General features: G+C 36.3%; 1 protein-coding gene across 5 annotated transcripts in view; it reads right to left on the bottom strand.

Annotated features, from left to right (window-relative positions):
* Nucleotides 1–134: 134 nt before the first annotated feature.
* The window catches only part of specc1 (sperm antigen with calponin homology and coiled-coil domains 1), a 149438-nt gene continuing 127498 nt past the window's right edge, over nucleotides 135–22074 (bottom strand). For 4 of the 5 annotated variants that reach the window (XM_058775057.1, XM_058775059.1, XM_058775056.1 and 1 more), the window contains exons 13-15: nucleotides 12844–12960; nucleotides 12248–12307; nucleotides 136–1377 (exon numbers count right to left, since the gene is read on the bottom strand). In XM_058775057.1, coding sequence (XP_058631040.1) covers nucleotides 1288–1377; nucleotides 12248–12307; nucleotides 12844–12960 — 267 coding nt within the window. In that variant the 3' untranslated portion in view covers nucleotides 136–1287. Of the gene's footprint in view, nucleotides 1378–12247; nucleotides 12308–12843; nucleotides 12961–22074 lie in introns of all 5 variants that reach the window. The other variant, XM_058775060.1, reaches the window with a different exon arrangement.

Here is a 22074-nt window from a genome sequence, read left to right on the forward strand (position 1 = left end):
ATTTCACTTCTGTGTAAATCACATGGCAGGAGAGATAAAATTAGCATTTTGTGAATGAATATATTGTAGGACATTTGTCTCTGAGATTCTGTTCTAATAAAGGCGACTGTAGCTTTTTAATTCAACCAAGCAGACAATATGATGACAAAACCTTTATTACCATTATCATCAATTAACAGTCTTCTATCATGAAGCAAAACTGAAGTTTCAAAAAGAAAAAAACACATTCCTTTGCGATCTAAATATTTAAGAGTCAATAAATAGCATTTCCGATAAGAAAACATTTGAAAACACAGATGCTGTCTGTTTTTTTGTGTGCATGTTTTACTTCTGTTGAGAGAGAATTTCCATGCGTTTGAATTAACAGAGTTATTGTAAGAATTTGGCACAAATTACACTGCTGCCCAGCCTAAACACATATCTGTGAGAGTATTTTTTCCAATATTGGTACTTTTTTAAACATTGTTTCAAATCTTTTTTTAAACACATTCCATGTAATTTAAACAGGCACAAACAGCATTAAAGAATCAATAATGGTTCTTTGAAACAGTCTCATAATATTAAATCAGACATTGACTTCCTGGCATTTTTTCAGGAAATAATTAACTAGAGTAATATAGAAATAATCTTAGTGTTTGTTAATGAGGAATACGTAAATGCACAAAAGTCGGTTAAACAATTGGGACATTGTAAAGGTTTTGGTGGTTATTGACAAACTACAACTTTTCAACAAAACATATGAAACTTATTTTCATATTTCACTAAGGTTTGATCTCTCACCAAGACATATTACAAGTCTTCAAAATTATTTGTGGGAAAACTAAAATTTTAAAAATACTTTATAAGTATATCAATATACAAGTATGCCAATATATAGATTTGATTAATAATACTCTCTATAAAGATTAGCAGCAGCACTTCAACTCTTAGCAAAAATTTAGCATTCTAAAAAACTATACCAGTTTCAGTGCAAGATTGCAAACTTACACTCTGCAAGCAACTTCAAACTTCAAAAACTGAGTTAGGTCTATATGACACACGAATTGTAAGGAAAAGAGAAGTTGTTTGAGGCTGGAAGGATTGTGTGTTTGCGTATGTGTGCATGACTATTGTACTGAATATGATATGCTGGTTGTGTTCAGAGACAGAACCTGACTGGTGTGAACACTACAGAACTGTGTGTGTTTGTGTGTTTAGAAACACTGTGAAGGGAGAACTGGACCAGGCAAATAAAAGTGCTTCTGTGCCCTCATCTTCCTCTTCCTCTTCCTTTCTTCCAGTCAAAAATTAAGTCTCAAAGTACTTATAGATCTGAGATACATATTGCATGACACTTTGCCAGTCTGGTCGGTCTGTGTGCATCAATTCATCAATGTCCTGCAGAGAGAGCAGACATAAGAGTTTACATGCAGAAAACACCTTTTCACACATTTTTATGCATGTTTCTTTAACTAGGTGAACTTTATTTCAATTTTTTTTTTTTTTTTTTTACCCTCACCTTAGACTTAGACTCCTAAACTATATATATATATATAAAAAAAATCCATCTAAAAAATATTATAAATAATATTATTTATTATGATGATTTGAAAAAGGAATGAAATAAACACAAACCATTTCAATATGTATTGTGTGAAAATGGAAGAAACCTTGGATGATAACAGTTTTTCTGACAGTAGTGGTGTCATTTCCACCGCAACAAACCATTCTGGCCTTAAAAGAATAGTTTTGCGGAAAATGTACTAACCATCAAGCTATCCAAGATGTAGAGGAGTTTATCTCTTCTTTGGAACAGATTTGGACAAAAACTTGCTCACTAATGAATCCACTGTATGCAGTGAGTGGGTGCTGTCAGAATCCAAACAAGTGATAAAAACATCACAATAATCCAGTAAAACACACATCTCCAGTAAGGCGCAAAAAAAAAAAAAAAAAACCTGCATGTTTGTAATAATCAAATCCATCATAAAGATGTTTTTAACTTTAAATCTTTGCTTAAAAGATAAGGCTAAAATAAGAGTCGTCTATCCATAATATTGTCTTCTCCAGTGAAAAAGCCATCTCATCTGAATCAGGAGAGAAATATGCACAGATCACTGTTCACAAGCAAAAACAGTCCAAAATATTTCTAAACAAATATGTTGGTTGATTTTGATGTAAGACAAAAGAGATGGACTTTTACACTGAAGAAAGCATTATTATGCATTATTTTGGCCAGAAGCAACAGTTTAAAGTGCTTTAATGGATAGATTTGTTTCTTGCAAACATGCAGCTTTTCACTTGACCAGATGTAAATTGATGGACTCTCATTCTGACGGCACCCATTCACTGCAGAGGATCCATTGGTGAGCAAGTGATGTACTGCTAAATTTTTCCAAATTTGTTCCAATGAAGAAACAAACTCATCTACATCTTTGATGGCCTGAGGGGGAGTAAATGTTAAGAAAATTTTCATTTTTATGTGAAAAATTCCTTCATCAAGAAGAGCATGCTTGAGATGAAATGTGATGTGTAAAGAAAATGAAAAGGAATTAATGTAAACATTACTTGAACAGAATATTTAACTGCATCATTTGCAATCAAGCTGTTAAATTATTAAACATTATACAAATAGTGAAAATATTATGAATTGTATGAATTCAAATAATGAAATTAGCCTCAGCGAGGACTCAGGAACAACAGATTTGGAATGTCTGAATTGTCATTTCTATCACAAAATGATATTAAACACAATACAGTACATAATTTGAGATGTGGTAGAAATGGTACTGGTAAAAATGTTCAAAATGACAAAAATAACAGAGTTCTCTTGGGATGCATGTGTAATATACACACACCACTGTACATTGTTAAACTCATTAAACTAGTGAGAGAGAGTGAACAGAGTGAAGTTTTATTTTCTAAAAGTCCACAGGTCCAAAAGTCCCCATATTTGAAAAAACATCCTCATAAATAATGTACAGTTGATATATGCAGTTGATTGTACTAAAGAAACAAGATCACACTTCACACATTATATATTATGCATTATATAATTAAAAACCCAAAAGGACAAGGGCAGACAAATTTTATTCATGAACCGTCAGAGGTTGTGACATTCATAAACTATTCAATTCTCCTCTAAGAAAGAGCAAATCAGATGGATGTGGGATTTTCCAGTCATTCGTTAGTGTTGTTGTGAGGAGATTTGGGGATGACAACAGGGCAAAGACATTCACTTTAACATCATAACCAGTAAGAGGTCACGATTATAATGTTTTCGACCCAATTGCATCACACATGCACTGTGGTAAGGAAGTTAATAACACAGATTTCAGCTGGAGTTCTCAAATTCTCAGCCAATCCACCAGAGGCATCTGCATAATATATATGTAGAGTGTGAAAATTCTTCGAGGATGTTATATTATAGGCTTGACAATCATCAAGTACCACAGATTTAAAGGAACAGTTCACCCAAAAGAACCTTCTAAGTTGTGTGTGTACTATCTCTATGAAAACAACAGCTTGGTAATATTGACTAACTGTCTTTATATTTACATTACAGTTTCCTCCTTGTGTCTACAGTATGTTGGGTGAAGTGAACTCCTGACTGTGGCATTTTCCTGTCATAGTATTTATGGGTGTGTAGGAACCTGGAGAATCATTAAACATTTACAGGTCATTTTAAAAAGCCCACAGAGGGCAGTGAGGCATTTGGACACATTGTCCTGTTTTTCCAAACACACCTCTTTGCCTCTTTCTCGTCGCACTCGATCTTAACATAAAGCTTACTGTGTGATAAGCAAATTTTAAGGTCTTTAAATGAACACTTTACTGAGAAATCTGTTGTATACAGTCTGTTACATGCCTTCTTACGGTATTATCTGTCTGATAAACACTAGTTTACACTTTTTTAGCAAGTAACAGGCCTTTTAGTATAATTGGAAAAACGTTCACCTTCAGGCTGTGGTTGTTCATATCTTTTTGTTGCGAAATCTTTACTGATTTTTATTAAGTAAATGTAAGAATATCTTTTATATTGTTCAATATATTTAAAGATAAACACTCATTGAACTGTAGCAACTTATTTGATTATCCATACATATTTTGGTCACACTTTATTTTAAGGTCCAATTCTTGCTATTAAAGTGATCGTTCACCCAAAAATGAAAATTCTGTCATTAATTACGCACCCTCATGTCGTTCCAAACCCGTGAGACCTCCGTTCATCTTCGGAACACAAATTAAGAGCTCTCTGACCCTCCATAGACAGCAAGGGTCCTACCACGGTCAAGGTCCAGAAACGTAGCAAGGACATCGGTAAAATTGTCCATGTGACATCAGTGGTTCAACCGTAATTTTAAGAAGCTACGAGAATACTTTTTGTGTGCAAAGAAAACAAAATGAACGACTTTATTCATCAATTCTTCTCCTCATCCAGTCTCCTGAGACGCGCTGCCATTGTGGACAGAATATCACGACGCATGCTTGGTGCCACTGCTTACGTTGAACATGCACATGTGTCAGAATGAGCATGCGTTGTTTACAAACGTAAGCAAGCACATACGTCATGATACTCTGTCCACAATGGCAGCGCCGAGTGAGTAATTAAAGCGTTACATAATCAACGTAATGAGCGTTGTTATGTTCAATAGACAGCGCGCGCATGCTGAACATAAACAACGCTGATTATGTTGATTACATTCTGGGCTACTCCCCAAAATGGCAGAAGACTGTAACTCTGGGAGAAGAATTGTTGAATAAATGATATTATTATTGTTTTCTTTGCGCACAAAAAGTATTCTCATAGCTTCGTAAAGTTACGGTTGAACATTTTTGGGTGAACCATCCCTTTAACAAACCATTAACTATGACTTTTGTCTCAATAAACTACTAATTTGCTGCTTATTAATAGTTAGTAAGGTAATTGTTAAGATTAGGTATTGGGTAGGATAAGGGATGTAGAATATGGTCGTGCAGAATATGTGCTTTATAAGTACTAATAAACAGGCAATATGTTAATAATTGCAATGCCAATAAGCAATTAGTTAATAGGGAGAATTGGTCCCTATTGTCACGGTTCATGGGTCCGTGTGCTCATTCCTGGGTGCGTGTGGTGTTTTGCGTGGTTCTGCCGCTGCTGGCAACCCCACTTCCTAATCAGGGGTTCACCTGCACCCTATTTCGCTGCCTATATCTGGGTCGCTCTTTCATGATCCTTTGTCAGTTCATTTTCTCGCTCACCTCTGTTTGTTCTCTCCTCGGCTTCTAGTGTGTTTTTCTGTGACCTGCTCGGATTGTTCCCTCCTCGGCTGGACTTCTGTTCTCACGGACCATTGCTCTACGAGCTAGGACGTCACTCTGGGATTATTGGAAACTGCTGTGGTTTCTGCATTCTCTGAAGCCAATAAACTGTTTTCTTCACTCGCAATTGGATCTGAGTCTTTGCTTACGTGACACCTATACTAAAGTGTTACCCATATTTAAAAAAAAAAAAATCATATTAAAATGTATCAAATATTCATCTACTTTTCTGGTCTAAAGGCTCAATATACGGTTTACAATTTTATATATGGTATATAAACCTAGCTAAGACAAAACTGCTTGTAGTTTCAGCAAACCCATCACTTCATCACAATTTCACCTTCCAGTTAGTTTCATTAACCATAACTCCTTCAAAAACAGCCAGAAACCTTGGGAGTCATGATTGATGATAAGCTGAATTTCTCAGACCACATTGCTAAAATGGCCCGGTCCTGCAGATTTGCTTTATACAATATTAGGAAGATCAGGCCCTTTCTTTCAGAACATGCAACACAACTCCTTGTTCAAGCTCTTGTTCTTTCCAGACTTGACTATTGCAATGCTCTCTTGGCAGATCTTCCAGCCAATTCCATCAAACCTCTACAATTAATCAAAAATGCCACTGCAAGATTAATCTTTAATGAGCCGAAAAGAACACGTCACACCTCTGTTCATCAATTTGCACTGGCTACCAATAGCTGCTTGCATAAAATTCAAGGCATTAATGTTTGCCTACAAAACCACCTCTGGCTCTGCACCCCTTTACCTAAATTCATTACTTCAGACCTATGTGCCCTCTAGAAGCTTGCGTTCTACAAGTGAACGACACATTATTGTGCCATCCCAAAGAGGCACAAAATCACTTTCACAGACTTTTTCATTAACTGTTCCCATCTGGTGGAATGACCTGCCCAACTCAATCCCAGCAGCTGAATCCTTACCAGTCTTCAAGAAACGGCTAAAAACACATCTCTTCCATCTTTATTTGACCCTCTAACTCTAACACTCTCTATTCTAATTCTATTTGATCTATCTGTCTTCTTTTTATTAAAAAAAAAACAAAAACACATACATTTGACCCTCTATCAACTGCATATTTACTCTCTAACTGCTAGCTTTTCTTGAAAAACTAACACTAGCTTTCTTTCTTTTTTCTATTCTACTTGTTTCTTAAAAAAAACCTGTTTGGTTCACTGTATTTTATTTTGATAAAGTACCAACTGTGCTGTCAAGTTAGCAATGCTGGAATTGATGTGTGTTTTTTTGTGTTTGTGTGTGTGTGTGTATACGCTCCGGCGCGATCACTTCAACTGTTTCCTTATACCAGCAGAATCAACTTTAAACACTTATTGTCTTATTATTAATCAATGTATAAAGGTCTGCTTTTATTTTTGTGCACTCACAATGAAAACAAAACAGATTTTATATATATAACATGTAATAATATTTAGTATTTTCACATCTAGATGGATTTTTTTTTTTAATTTGCACTACTGTCTTGTTTAAAATAAATGAAAAGAAACTGAGCATAGTAGATTTCTTTTTTCCCCCTGTTGTATCGAAATCGTATCGAACCGTGACCCCCGAACCAAGGTACGTACCGAACCGTGACATCTGTGTACCGTGCCACCCCTAATATATATATATATATAATATATAAACCCATGCACAGACGTTCAGATACAGATCTTTATGATATAATCCTCTTTGCATGTGTTTGTTTTGTGTCTGTGGTTAAGTCAGGCTGAAAGCAACAAACATAACCTGCTGTGTAATGTGTCAAGTCAAAATATTGTGAACACTTCTGTAATGAAGTCATAAAAACACCCTCGGGTCAGAAATTAAACAGTCAGTGGTTAACAAAAAGAGTTCTGAGACACCTTGAGATGTAATGTGTTTAAACAGCAGCCACAATCTCCATATTAACTGGACATTTACTGCAAAAAAAAGCCATCACCCTAAATGACTGAATTATTCAAATCGTAAACAAATGAAGTTTAAAGCATAAATCAAGAATACAAATCGATGCACAATTACACAGGATACAGATAGCATTCTTCTGCAAAAAGCATACGTACACCCTCTATAAATTCTATGGTTTTGCATGTCAAGACAATAAAAAAAAATCATCTGGTCCTTAAGCACGTCTTGAAATTAGGTAAATACAACCTCAGATGAAGAACAACACTATATATTAAACCATGTCATCATTTATTTAACAAAAATAAAGCCAAAATGGAGAAGCCATGTGTGGTATACACTGAAAAAAAATGATTAATTGAATTTACTAAATTTTTTTAGGTAAGTGGTTGCAATTGAAAGTTGGTCAACTAAATTTGTTTATTTCAATGTAGCTAAAATAAATTGATTGCAACCACTTACCTTAAAATTTTTTTGTAAATTCAATGAATCATTTTTTCCCCCCCCCGTGTACCATGATTCAATAGCCTGTAGAACCACCTTTAGCAGCAATAACTTAAAGTAATAATTTTCTGTATGACTTTATCAGTTTCTCACATCATTCACAATGTTGCTTCAGTTCATTGAGGTTTGCAGGCATTTGTTTATGCACAGCTCTCTTAAGGTCCTGCCACAGCATTTTAGGTTGAGGTCTGGACTTTGACTGGGCCATTGCAACACCTTGGTTATTTTCTTTCTGTAGGACAGATGGCCTCAAATTTGACTCTAGAATACTTTGGTATACAGAGCAGTTCATGGTCAACTCGGATCCTATGGCTGCAAAACAAGCCCAAATCATGACCCCTCCACCACCGTGCTTGACAGATGGCATGAGGTATTTGGCTGATATGCTGTGTTTGGTTTTTGCCAAATGTGGTGCTGTGCATTATGACCAAAAATCTACACCAGGGTTCTCAACTCTGGCCCTCGAGGTCGACTTTCCTGCAGTAACTTTCTAGTAATCCCGAAGACCTTGATTAGATTCAGGTGTGTTTGATTAGGATCGGAGCTTAATTCTGCAGGAAGGACCACGAGGGCCAGAGTTGAGAACAACTGATCTCTTATGTCCAAAAGATGGAACACTGTCCTTTTTTGTTTGTTTGTAGTTTTCTGGTTTGTTTATATGTAACTTTGCAAGCATAAGCCATGCTGCCATGTTATTTTTAGAGAGAAGCTTTCTGTCCTTCCAAACAAGCCATACTGGTTCAGTCTTTTTCTAATTGTACTGTCATGAACTATTTCATCTAACATGCTAACTAAGGGCTGTCCAGTCTGAGATGTAGCTCTCTAATCTTCCTTACAATAGACTTCAAATTGTTTAGAAATGGCTTTATAACCCTCCCCATATTGACAGGCAGCAACAATTGCTTCTCTAAAGCCCGATTCGGACGGTAATTGTTTCTCATATGGATGTCTGTAAAAATACATTTACATATCACCTCAGGCCAGTCACATGATTGTCTGCTGTAAATAAAATACATTTTATTTACAAAATTATTCTTATTATTTTGTAAAATGTATTTAAAAATACTTATTATGAAAAATATATTCTTATTATTCTAAGCATATTTTATAATATATAATCCTATTTATTATTTGATTATGCATTAAATCTCCTGTTTAAAAATAGGAAAATAGACATGCTATAGTTGTATATAATTATACGCGATATAGTTATGTATATATCTGTTTATAATACACATTTTAAAATTGTACTGCAAACCTGCTGCCGCCATAATAAAGACCCATTTCGACTGTTTACGTGCTTTACTTCTCTTTCCACTCGCTGTGGTGGATCAGTTATGAAGTATTGTTCTTTTAAATGCTTTCCAGCATTTCAGAAATAAATATGTATGCAAATTACACCGAAGTACAATAGTTACCGTTTCGGTGTTTGGGAGTGCTCTAAAAGGATTTAAACACTGGATTTTGAATCGATTTCTTCTCCTAAACTCAGAGATGTGGATTTGGACGGCAGACGACCTTGGTGTTTGTCAAAAATCAGTAGGTAATTCGGTCATTTTTTTTCGGAGATTTTTACAGGGGTGGTGAGAGAAAAACACCGACATCCTGGATTCGGACAGCAATTAAATCACTGATTACCCCCCTGTAAATGGTGAAAATCACTTGCGTCCCCATGAGAAACAATTACTTAAAATTATTGCTGACTTTCCTCCTTGGCATTAACACAAACCTGAATGCTCCTGACCATGCTTGCTGATCATCAATTAATCAAGGGCATTCTCAATTCTTATGGACATAATAAGGATCTATGTAGTTTTTCACATGTGGGCTTTTTGGCCTAGATTTTGGTAAATAATGACACGGTGTAATATGTCATGTATTTTTTTTTTGTCATGGGGCCAGTTGCATAAACTGTTTAGACTAGTCTTAAAAAATTTGTCATCTATTTTTTTTTTCTTCAAGACTGGTCATAACTTTTTTAATTCAGTTATGAAAAGGTAGATTGATCTTATTTGTATTGGAAAAGTAAGACTGATTACCCCTTGGCAACTAGCAGTTGGTCAAACTAGTTCTTAAGACACAGGGCCCTATCATACACCCGGCGCAAGTGTTTTTGCTAGTTTCAGCCAGACACAGTTCTCATTTTCCCGTCCTGCGCCGCGTTGTTTAAATAGCAAATGCATTTGTGCCCATTTGTGCGCCCATGGGCGTGCTGGTCTGAAAAAGAGGTGTGTTCAGGCGCATTGTTGACACGTTGCTATTTTGAGGAACTGAAAATAGACTGCGACCAACAGAAAATAGACTACATAGACCAACTCAAACCTAGTTTAAAGTCAATGGTGCAATATTTTTTTTTTGTTATTTAAAGAGCGCATTAGTAGAAAATGCGCCTCTGGGCGGATCCACAACGTGCGTTCTCTTTGTTTATTACACACAATGGACGCGCAGCAGCACACAAAGCTCTCAAATAGAATGGGAGAGGAGACTCTGATTGGTATATTGCACGTTACGCCAAAAAAACACCCATTACTCATTAAGAGAATAGGGACAACCCGTTTAGACCATGCTCCCGGGCATGCCAACCGTTTTCCCGCCGTTAAACTAGCAAAAGTGGATTCGGACACGCCCTGAGTGCACTTCCGCCGTGTGCTTTATACCATGTGCTTAGATCGTTAAAATAGGGCCCAATGTCTTAACATGGCTTATGCAACTGGCTCCTAATCACAAAATCATAGAATTCAATGTCAGAATATTGTATTATGTAATGTTTTCAATAAATGCAGCTGATAGAAACGCTGTAAGAGACTTTGGAGTCAGACAGTCTAAACATCACATTGGAAATCTGGGATTCACAATGTTAACCTGGCGGAGGAAGTTTCAGGATTTTGAAAATGGGGGGACATGAATAATTTCTACAGAATCATCAAGTATTACCATTACATTCTACTTTTATGAATATAATGTAATAATCATTGATTATGGACACTTGAATTCTTTTATATCAGCTGGTGAGTGGTGAGAAGTTTGGAAAAATTTAATTTAATGCAAATAAATAGTAATTTTGGGGAGAGATAACCAATATAAGAGATGGTGGTAGAGCTCACGTGATCCATCTCTCTGCAGTGATGGAAAGATGGAGGAAAATATGATCCTGTTTTTTTTTTTTTTTTTTTTTATGTGACATAGTTCTGACCGAGTACAATAAAGAAAACTGATGTATGGAGAAGCGTATCTGAGATCGAGGGGATTCCAAGTAGTTTTAAATAATCACTCAGCCTACTATAAAATTACCAAATAAATAATCTGTTTTGAAAATTTGTTACATGTTAGAAATTAAACGAAACCAGATAAATTTTAGTGTATAAACATACCATCCATGGGCTTAACTCTGTGACTCTGTAAAGCGCAATGCAAATCTAATCTACTGAAAAACAGATGCAGTGTCAATGGTCAGTTCAGCAAGACTTGAATTTGTGACCTCCTGTAGTTGAAAAATAAAATAAAATAAGTAACTGCTTTGAGCCAGATTTTTAAATGATTTTCTTTTAGATTTTGTATAGTATTTACATATGATTCAGTAAAGTTGATTACAGCTGCCTGGGGAATGTACTTTTATTTTACTTGTGGAGACTCACTCAAATAAACAGCATTCTGAAGTTCCTCTGATTTAACTGGGTGTTCTAAATTGTTTGTTTTTCTCAAGAATGGAAAATTAACACAGCCTGAACTCACAAAGGCAACAGCCAGAGGTATGTGTGTAGCTCTATACACAACACACGCCTCGACTGCTGAATTTACAGCCTCTTCAACAGTCCATCTTTGGCTCACAGTTACAGTGCAGATGCAAATGACCTGTATTTAAATGTGCTCACTGTGTCAGGCACACAAAGCAGTGATTAAAGTTGTGCAAAATGCAAATTACTCACCAGGAAAGGCCAAAGTCTACTGAGGTTGTCTTTTGCTGTTTGCTGTAATCATGCTTGTTTGGTTATAAAAGTATTCATTTATATGTAGACTCATGAGCTATGAGTTATTTATTACCTATTTGTTTCCAAACATATTGAGATCATATCAGTGTTATTTTAGTGTAATTTAGATACTATTTAGTTTTTATGGTCACACTATATTGTTTAATTACTCAAATATTAAACAAATGAAGTTTGAAGCACAAATAAAGGAAACAATTTATTATTTGTTATTATTATTTGGTTTTATTTTTTATATCTTCATTTTAATTTTAGTTTTTTTAGTTTATTATTTGTTAAATATATAGTTTTTATTTCAGCTTCAGTTTTAGTTATTTTAGGTTAAGTTTAAGCTAAACTAATTTAGTTATTTTATATTTAATTTTAATTTAGGAACACTTATTTTATTTCAAGTAATAAATTGTTTTTTTGTTTAGTTTTTTTTAGTTAACTATAATAACCCTGGATCATATGGATGAATGTTACTCACTTTATAATAATAAATAAAGCTAAATTATTATTTCTTTAATAAATAAATGAATTGTGTGTGTGTGTGTATGTGAACATAGACTCACCAGAGAGGGTTTGATACCAATGCTTTCGGCTGCTTGGAAAGCCAGGGTGAGATTTCGCCCCTATAGGGAGAAAACAGTGCTCGCTGAATATTATTTACTGTATTGAAAAGCAGGTGTCTAAACCCAGCTGAATTCTCTAGCGATGCTCTAGAGACTGATGAAGCTCTTTCAGTAGCCTTGACATTCACAACACACCCAAAGAGGCTTAGTGAATAATTCAAAAGCATAATGTACCATCTCTCCCTGTAATCACTATTATACTTATGGCTTCAATTTGTCACACAGTTCAGAAGACTGTGGCTCTTCGCGTGTTCGTGGGTGTGTGTATGATTGAATAAACACACAGGGAGGGCAGAGCAGCCATTTATTTGTTATGCATGTTGTTCCTACCCCTTTCCGTGTGCCGTCTGTTTATGTATTCTGTCAACACTAATCCATGAAAGCATGTAATTCATTACATCTGGCAGGTCAGCAGAAGGGAAGTCTTGATTGTTAACACGCTATGCTTGATTGCTAAATGTGTTAGGCACTAAATATGATCTACTAAGACACTTTACTAACCAGTGTAACAAATATATGTGTGTGTTTGTGAGTACCTTTTCTTGGCTGATGAGCTCTTGGTAAGGGATGTGTGCAGGCAGATAGGTGTGTAACAGAGCACAGAACGCCAGGCCATCACTCCAGCTGCTGCTAAAGTTTGTCACATCTATATTCTACAAGGAGAAAGAGAAAGAGAAAACTTTAAAAACACCATGTAACCAAAATAGGAGTTTTTAGCCCTTAACCTGTTTAATCCCAAATTTTTCCCAGACATGAAAATATCCAAATAATGTGTCATTAGCAACGCTTTGAAATAATCAATAATTATTTTTTGAATTATGGTCGGTCACAATTGTGGGATAATGTGTATACTGAAATAACATACACACGTGGTCAGAATTGTTGATAATTTTTAAAAAGGTTTTCTGACCCCGAAACTCAACCTTTTTCTGCAATTCTCCTGCTGTGGCCCTTGAAGGGTCTTTAGCCACTCAAACTCTCTTTCTCACCGTGCATTAGGACGATATAGACACACGTCCTCTTCCAGGCAGATTCATAACATTTTCTGTTGATTGGGAATTCTTAATTATTGCCCTGATGGTGGAAATGGTAATTTCACCATAGCTCTTTTCTTAAAGCCACTTTCTAATTTGTGAAGCTCAATTATCTTTTGCTGCACATCAGAAATATATTCTTTGGTTTTTCTCATTGTGATGGGTGATTAATTTGGAATTTGGCCTTTGTTTCCCTCCTATTTATATTTCTGTGAAACAGGAAGCCATGGCTGGATAATTTCGTGTTCATAATCACGCTGGTGTGCTCAAAATTGGGAATATGAATGGGAATATATTTCCGATATATTTTACTCATAAGAATTTCTAGGGGTACCAGTAATTGTGTCCAACATGTATTTGAGAAAAAAACATTTATTTCATAATGATATTTCCCCCATCTTAAATTCTTATTCTCCAATGAAAGCATAGATTTTTGTGATTTAAAAAAAAATAAAAGATCAAAAGGATTAACAATGCACATTTATTTTCACAGCCTTCTTTGATCATATTTACCAAGGGTACCAACAATTCTGACCACGTGTGTATTTCTGCATAAGAAAATAAAAATTGTTATATATCTTAGCCCAGCTATTTTAAAATGTTTGATCACATTCTAGGGTTACTATTATGCATAAAAACCCTTATACAACATTGATAGGAATACTGAGATAAAAGACAAAAGAAATTAAAAAAATAAAAATACAAACATCAATGTATTTCAAAGTTGTTACTTTTTTGTAACATATATCATCATATTAGTGCTACCAGTTTTACAATATCAACATTGTAACTTATTTGAAATTTTGATTTAATGCAATATTTTGTCATTGCAAAATTTTAGTGCACTCTTAACAAACAACTGCAACTGGATTTATATTGTAGACCTAAATTCACTGTTATCCCACCGCTCACTATTGTGACCGTCAAGATTTTTACTCATTCTATGACCACACTCAACAAAACTGAATATATGTAAATTCATATATTAATGCTAGATACCTTAAAGATAATTGTGTACCAAAAACCTTGTCATATCTTTGTTAACATACTTTACTAGACTTTCGTTTTGGAGCTTTGATGCAGCCATCATCTTCTCAAGGTGTTAACAGGAATTAAACTGCTTTGATCATGTAACAATTTGCACTAACCATGTGAAACTGCGCATATTTCATTGAGACCGTTTATTTTTTCCATATTTGCAGGAAGTGCACTAAAACATCAGTCAGTATGATTTTTAGCACTTTATAAATGAAAACCTTTTTTACGGTCACTACGGTGAGCAGTGGGATTATATGGTTAAGTGTATGTCTGTTTGCTTTGAGGCCATCTGTATGCATTATTCTTTTTGTTCTTTTTTGTAAAAGAAGCATGCTAGAGATGCACAATCAACCAGCTTCCAATTGTTTTCAGAGGATATTCATTTCAAACCTGTAACCGGAGGCTGACCATTTATGCTTTAATTGATGCTACACGCAAGAATTCACTGGTAAAGGGCACTGGTAATAACTGACAGAATACTCTGTACGCACATATTGGCCACTGGAATTAATTGTTGGCTTCAGAACATAATGTTATATATAATATAATATATAAAATTTGGGGGCAGTTTTTCTTTTTCTTTTAATACAGCAAAAGCAGTAATATTGTGAAATATTACAATTTAACATATTGGTCTTTTATTTCAGTACATATTAAAATGTAATTTATTCCTGTAATTGCAAAGCTGAATTTTCAGCAGCCATTACTCCAGACTTCAGTCTCACATGATTTGGTACTCAAGAATGTCATTATCAATGTTGAAAACAGTCATGCTTTATAATATTTTTGTGGAAACGATGATAGTGTTTCCCCCCCATTCTTTTATGAATAAAAAGAACAGCATTTAGGCTATATGAATTATGACTTTTTTGTATCAATGTAGGTCTTTTTATTAGTTTAATGCATCCTTGCTGAAAAAAAGTATGAATTTCTTAAAAAAAAAACAAAATAAAAACGTACTGACCCCAAACCTTTAAATGTTGGCGTTTTCAAGATTATCTGTCACTGTATTTTGCATTAATTTATGTAAATTTAAAAACTGCTATTATAAAAGTAACTGATGAGTGGTGTCAGACTGCACATACTAGGGCTGCACGATATTGGAAAAAACTCACATTGCGATATTTTGTATTTCTGCGATATATATTGCGATATGAAAAAAAATAAATAAAAAAAACTCCAGATGACTTGAAAAGCTCTATTTGGAAAAAAAATATTGTAGATGAGTAAATCAGCATAGAAAAATGAACAAATTACAAACATAGATAAATATAATAGAACAAAGATATAAAATAAATAAACAGTGCTTTATATTTTTTTCAGTAAGTCTAACAGTATTCAGGTATACTGGTTGAATAATCAAATGTAAAATAACACTGTATAAATTAAATCTAATAAATCTGTTAAAGCTACAAAAGTGATTTTTCTCTGTGTTTTGCTGTTTGATTAACATTCATGACACTGAAAGCCTTAGGAACATTAAACTGCTGTGAGCATACTATCCATTTTCTTTATCAATTTTTTACCTTCACCTAAGCCATAAGCAACTGTGTTTACAAGGATACTTGTAGACATGCATTTTGACAGTTTCGCGCGTATGTGTCATTTCAGGCACAAATAGACACGAAACTGAATGGAATTCAGTGTTCACATATATCTGAGTGGCTCTCACCGTGTCTACAAAGGGCGCTGACAAAATACAATAGAACCCATTATAATCAGTGATGCCGTCTACACTGGATGCGGCGCGACACGGCAAATCCTTGCGAGTAAATCCTCATTCTTTTATGACGACTGACACAAAGTTCAAAGGATTTGCAACGGTCGCCGCGTCCAGTGAAGACAGTGCGTCGCGGGGTGGCGTGATGCGATAGCTGTCGCGAAAACGATCAGTATAAATATAACGGTCAGTATACTAAAAATCGCACATCCTGCGATGTGACTATCGCGGATGTGCATATCGCGATATCGATGCTGAAACGATATATCGTGCAGCCCTAGCACATACATTTGAGAACACTGTCTCATGACAGCATGGTCTCTTTTCAGTGCTCACCAGAGATACTGTATATCAATACACAGCAGTCCTGCAGTACTAGCACAGTGAAGTCTTCTCTCAGATACTCAGTTATTGTTTATTTGCATTAACCAAAAGGGAGTCAATGATTCAAGTGAAATCAATCATTGATTCAGGTGATTGTTCACTGAAGCTATCATTGAATAAAGCACTGGATATATTTCTCTTAGTTTTGAATGTTTCTAGGCAGTGTGATGCTGAACCCTCATGTAGTTTACTAGTTTTAAGTGTTTCATAGTGATCTTTGACAAGGATAATTCATGTCTGTTTTTTCAATTAAATATTTATATTATAGACAGAAATCTGCAAAAATGCAGAATTTGGAACACAAATGGAACACCTGTCATTCATAAAGTTCTACAAATCCCCTGCTTAGTATGTATTTATTATATTTTATTAAAGGTTAAATATTTTAAATTAAAGGTTATCAGTTATTGACCCTCATAACATTCTAAACCTTTATGATTTTTTTTCATCTTCGAAACACAAATGAAGATTTGTTTTATGTATTTTCTCATATTTTTTGCATCAGTGTAACATCTGCTTATGATTGATGGTCGTTGGGACTTTATGTCTCAAGAGACCCTTTTAGCCTTTTGACATTTGCATATAATTCACGGACCTGGCCCCACATTCCACCTGTATATGGGTGCTAAATTGCCAATGGTTGTCCCCCCCACTGTCAAAAAGATGCTAAACCGATCTGTTCTCTCCATTGGACTTCAAACACATTCCAGAGAACTAAATGACCCTAGGTACCAGGCACCAACAGCCTGGCTGACCAGTGGACCACCTCCATGATTACAATACACATTACACACACACATAGAGACATTTTCTTTATTTAGACCATAATTAATCAGTTACAAATGTATCTGGTATATGCATGTGTTGTTTGTATGTTTCCTTATTATATTAGCCTAGTTACCACTCGTTATTCGTATTAGTAAGCTCTAAACACTCATATTCAGGTGTATGAATGTATCTCTGGTTTAATATCTTCTAGGTGTTTCTTTCTTGGTATCCAAATGATCTTCTCTTTATTCATCAAACAATGATGTACACTATGTGATTGTGAAATACATCATACTATTTTTACTGTACTGTGGAAAAACTACACCGATTCTTCAGACCAGTCATAAAACATGCAAATGAGGTGTCAAGTAGACAAAGAAACACTTTCCCGCTGAAACTATGCGCATTGTTATTGGTCAAACTAACCAAAATGCACTGTAAAAAAAAAAAAAGTTGAGCGAACTTAAAAAAAACATTTTTTACCAGCTTCAGCAGATTTTTGAGTTTGCTCAACTTATTTTTGTGAGAGATTCTCAAATTTTTGTTGTATAAACTTAAAATGACAAGTTGAGAAAACTCAAAAATCCGCTGAAGCTGGTTGCCTTAAAATTTTAAATTGGCTCAACTTTTTTTTTTTTTTACAGTGTGGGTGTTAAAGGGAAACCAGATAAAACTTCTCCCACACCCAAAAGGCGTAGTCTTCTCTTTACTTTCGGTGCACTTATCACCTGGGAAATCTCGTGGCTCCCCTTCCGGGGGGAGTCCAGGCTTCTTGCAGTTTCAAGTTTCAAGTTCAGTAACTTTGTCGAGTCACTTTGGACCAATCAACCCATGGCTGGAATGACGAAGCTTTCACTCCTAAAGGAATTCATCAAGAATCTACGCATTATACACGCACCAGGACACTTTACTCAGCACCAACAAAACCCATGCAAGTAACCGCTTGTTAACTATTTAGATGCGCTTCTAGGCTTCAACCCCTGTTAATTAAGGTGATGTGATTCTCTGATGGTTCTTAACAGGTTGTGGTTAGCTGATGTGTAAATCCTGCCATTACACTCTACTCTCTTGCACGCACGAGCGCTCCCTCCCTCCCTCCCTCCCTCCCTCTCCCTCTCTCTCTCTCCATGCCTTCCTTGCATTGGCATCTATGTTTAATGTGTGTATGTTTGTGTCTAGTTCGATGTTGCATGTTCTCCTGTAGTGTAGTTTAATAAACATCCATATGTATTCACGCTTGGTTGTCTGTGTCTGCTGCTCACAGAACGAGGTCACTTTAATGTTCCGGTTTTGTTACATGCTCTGTGAGCAATGTATCAGTAAGGAAATTATTTTTCGTGGCCAGAGAAATAATTTTCCTTAGTCAATAGACGATTAAAACTGTCTGTACTGCGGACGAACGAATAATTTTATGGTACTATTAATGCTACAGTTAATTCCTGAAGATGAATATAATTGATAACAACCCGTTATGATTAATTATGTTCATCTCACTTTGAGCTAATTTGCTACATCAATTAAAAGTCCAGTGCAACCAAAATTTGGCTTTATAAGGTGAACAGATTTAATTTAGGATATAATTCAAATATAAACATTGATAAATGCACACACATAGAAATCAATGGTCAAATATGGTCAGCAAAAGCTCAAAGATGCTTTAGTGTGAGAACTAATGAGTTTTGTTCTTGCATGTCACACAAACATTTCTGAGCTTCCGAAACAAATACTGTATTTGGTTGTGAGGACTTTCAATGGATGGATAGGCCAGTCGCAATAATCAATATATCGACTTATCGCACAATATACAGTATGTACATGACCTTAATCATTTTTGGTGACGCGATATATGTGTAGTTTCCTACCCAGGTCCACCCTCATCTCCCATGATTGTGCTGCCTGCAAGAGGCTCTTCTTGCTCTTCTTGGGGTGTGGGGGTGTGTGTGTGGGGGGGGGCGGTGGCTTCTCCCCCTCCCTGATGAACTGGATATATGAGGCTGGTCTCACATGGGTCTGGTGCTTTTTCCGTCCCTCCTGCTCCAAGATGTCAGCCAGTGCACAGAGGACCTTGTCGCGATGCCATCTATATCTCCCCTGGCTAAGTGCAGTCTTGCACCTCGCCAGAATGTGCGCCAATGTGTCTCTCCCTCCACATAGACTACACAGTGTGTCCTCCCTCATTCCCCACCTGTGCAGGTCTGTTGGTGTTGGAAGAGCGTCGTACACTGATCAGAGCAGGAAAGAGATGCGAAAGGGCTCTAGTTCAGGTTCAGGCCACGTGATTTTTCTCTTTGGCAGGTCCCACTTAGTCCAGGGCTCCTTGTGATCCAAGTTCCAAGGCCTTTGACCTTCGCCTTTCTTCCTCCAGGTGTCGGACCTCGGCTTGGATCATGTCATTCTACACCTATAATAAGACCATTCATCTTGTCCATCTGTAGGCCTGTCACGATAACAACTTTTTGTTGTGCGATATATTGCCCCATAAATAATTGCGATAAGCTATTTTATTGTCATTTTAAGACCATTTTATGCCTCGTATGGAGATTTTTCCATCTACATATTTTTCCCTGTCCTTCTTTTCTCTGTAAATTAATGGTGCACACTATTGCTGAAAAATTCACTATTTAGCCGTCAGATGTCCGTCAGATCCCTAAACAAGGCCATATCTGCAGATGAAACTCTTTTTGTAAGCACTTTTAAAATTTGAATTAGCACCTCATGAATACACCATGTTATATACAAGAAGCTGCAAAAGACACAGGCGCAAGTGGAATGCAAAAAACATGGTGACATTAATTTTTATGTAAGTATAATGGGCATTTCCCCAGGTCGCCCAAACATCCCTGAGGCCTGATGTGGTCATATGGTCTGAGGAGGTGAAGAGGATTATTCTGATTGAACTAACGGTACCGTGGGAAGACGGTTGCGAAGAGGCCTCAGAGAGGTAGGCTACCAAGTACCAAGATCTAGTCCAACAATGCAGGGACAAAGGGTGGCAGACTTGGTTACTTCCAGTTGAGGTTGGCTGCAGAGGTTTCCCGGCGCAGTCTGTGTGGAAGATGTTAACAGCCCTGGGAGTAGCAGGAAGGGAGAGGAAGATAGCTGCTCGCAGATTGGTGGTGGCAGGGGGAAGGGCCTCTTGTTGGCTCTGGAGTAAGCGGGAGGAGTTGAGCTGGAAGCCAGGAGAAGATGGGCAGTGACTGACCATCACTGCCGACCCGCCAACTGGAGGACGTTGTGGCTCAGGGTCGACACTTCCAAGGAAAGTTGGACGCCACCTGACGACATCTTCCCCTGGCTGAAAGCTACAGTCACAAAACAGTGACTGATGGTGCAAGCATACAGATGTATCTAATAACATGAGGAATAAATTATGACAGAATTGTCATTTCTGAGTGAACTAGTCCTTAATTTAGTATAGTACTCTCAGCTTCATTTAACACGTTTTAGCATGTTTAAATTCAATTCATAAAATTTTCAACAAAACAGTGCAGAAAATGTGAGAAAAGACTGCAGATTCCTGTTGCAGCCCTAGTCACTTCTGTCTGTAAGACAGACGGCACCACATATATTTTAAGTAAAATACACAGAAGGAATATAACTGTTGTTACAGCAATTAAAATATTGAGATGGACCTCACACACTCTAGACTGTTATCTCATTGTGTTTTACTGGACTTCCTGCTACTTCCTGTATGTCCCAGTGCAATCATTCTTCTTTGTATGAGTGCATGTAGTTTGGGAACAGGGCAAAGGGCCAGAGGCGACCCTCTTGGGCTCAGCCCCTACTGGGCCCTCAGAGTCCCAATACTTCACAAACATCTTTTGATTTAGAATCAGATGTTAGATTTGAAAGGAGACCCCGATAGAAGCTCCATCCTCAGCTGGGCCATTGGGGCTGAGTTGAAGAGAAGAAGAGAAGTTCATTAGCTGTTTCTCGAGCAGGTCAGAAGTTCTTCAGTAAGGACATCACCCACAGAGGGACAGTGAGGAAGGAACCATGTGAAGAATCCCACCATCTGTGCTACACTCTGACTGAGTGTAGACATGTCTTGACATTTATAATCAGATGTGTTCGAGGCATCCAGCCTAAAATGTCTTGTGTTTAATATGAAATATCGAAATTAAAGAAAAATTTAAAAAATACATCAAACAGAAAGTAATAATATGGAGAGCCATTAAACCAACTAAATCAAAAAAAAAAAGTGATAGGTCTCACACAAAAACAACAACAACAACAAAAAACTGTAATGCAACGTGAATGACATTTTAAAGACATTTTAAATAATGTCCAATCTACACTGAATAGACAGTGACTAGTGGCTGTTAAGCTCAAAAAAGGACAGAAAGCACAATAAAAATGACCTGTGTGCTATTTTTAAATAAAGCCATCAAATAGTAATAATTTGTGTGAGAAGTTATTCACTGTTACCACTAGTGTTGTCAAAAGATCCGGTACTTCGCTACCAAGTCGGTACTGAAAAAATGAAATCGTCACAGTACCAGGTTCCTTTAAGTACCGGTGGTACCGAGTACCCGGTCAACCCAGTTTTCGCTGTGCTAACTGAAAGGTGCGCAGATGCGCTCTCTTCATAAAAGCACTGAGACAGTGCGACCTCAAAAGGAGGAAACACAACAAAACACTTTAAAGACCGACACCTGGATCAAATTAAAGAATTCAAGCAGGTAAGTTTCAATTTAATATTTAGATCTTCTGTTATGATTATTATTTATAATTATATATTTTAATTTGAATGTCGGATTGAAATAAACATTACCGTTATAGCAGAGTTAATCGTTAGCATAACCGCGGCTAACGCTAATATA

This window comes from Onychostoma macrolepis, chromosome 05, assembly GCF_012432095.1.
Source record: "Onychostoma macrolepis isolate SWU-2019 chromosome 05, ASM1243209v1, whole genome shotgun sequence".
Taxonomy (NCBI): domain Eukaryota; kingdom Metazoa; phylum Chordata; class Actinopteri; order Cypriniformes; family Cyprinidae; genus Onychostoma; species Onychostoma macrolepis.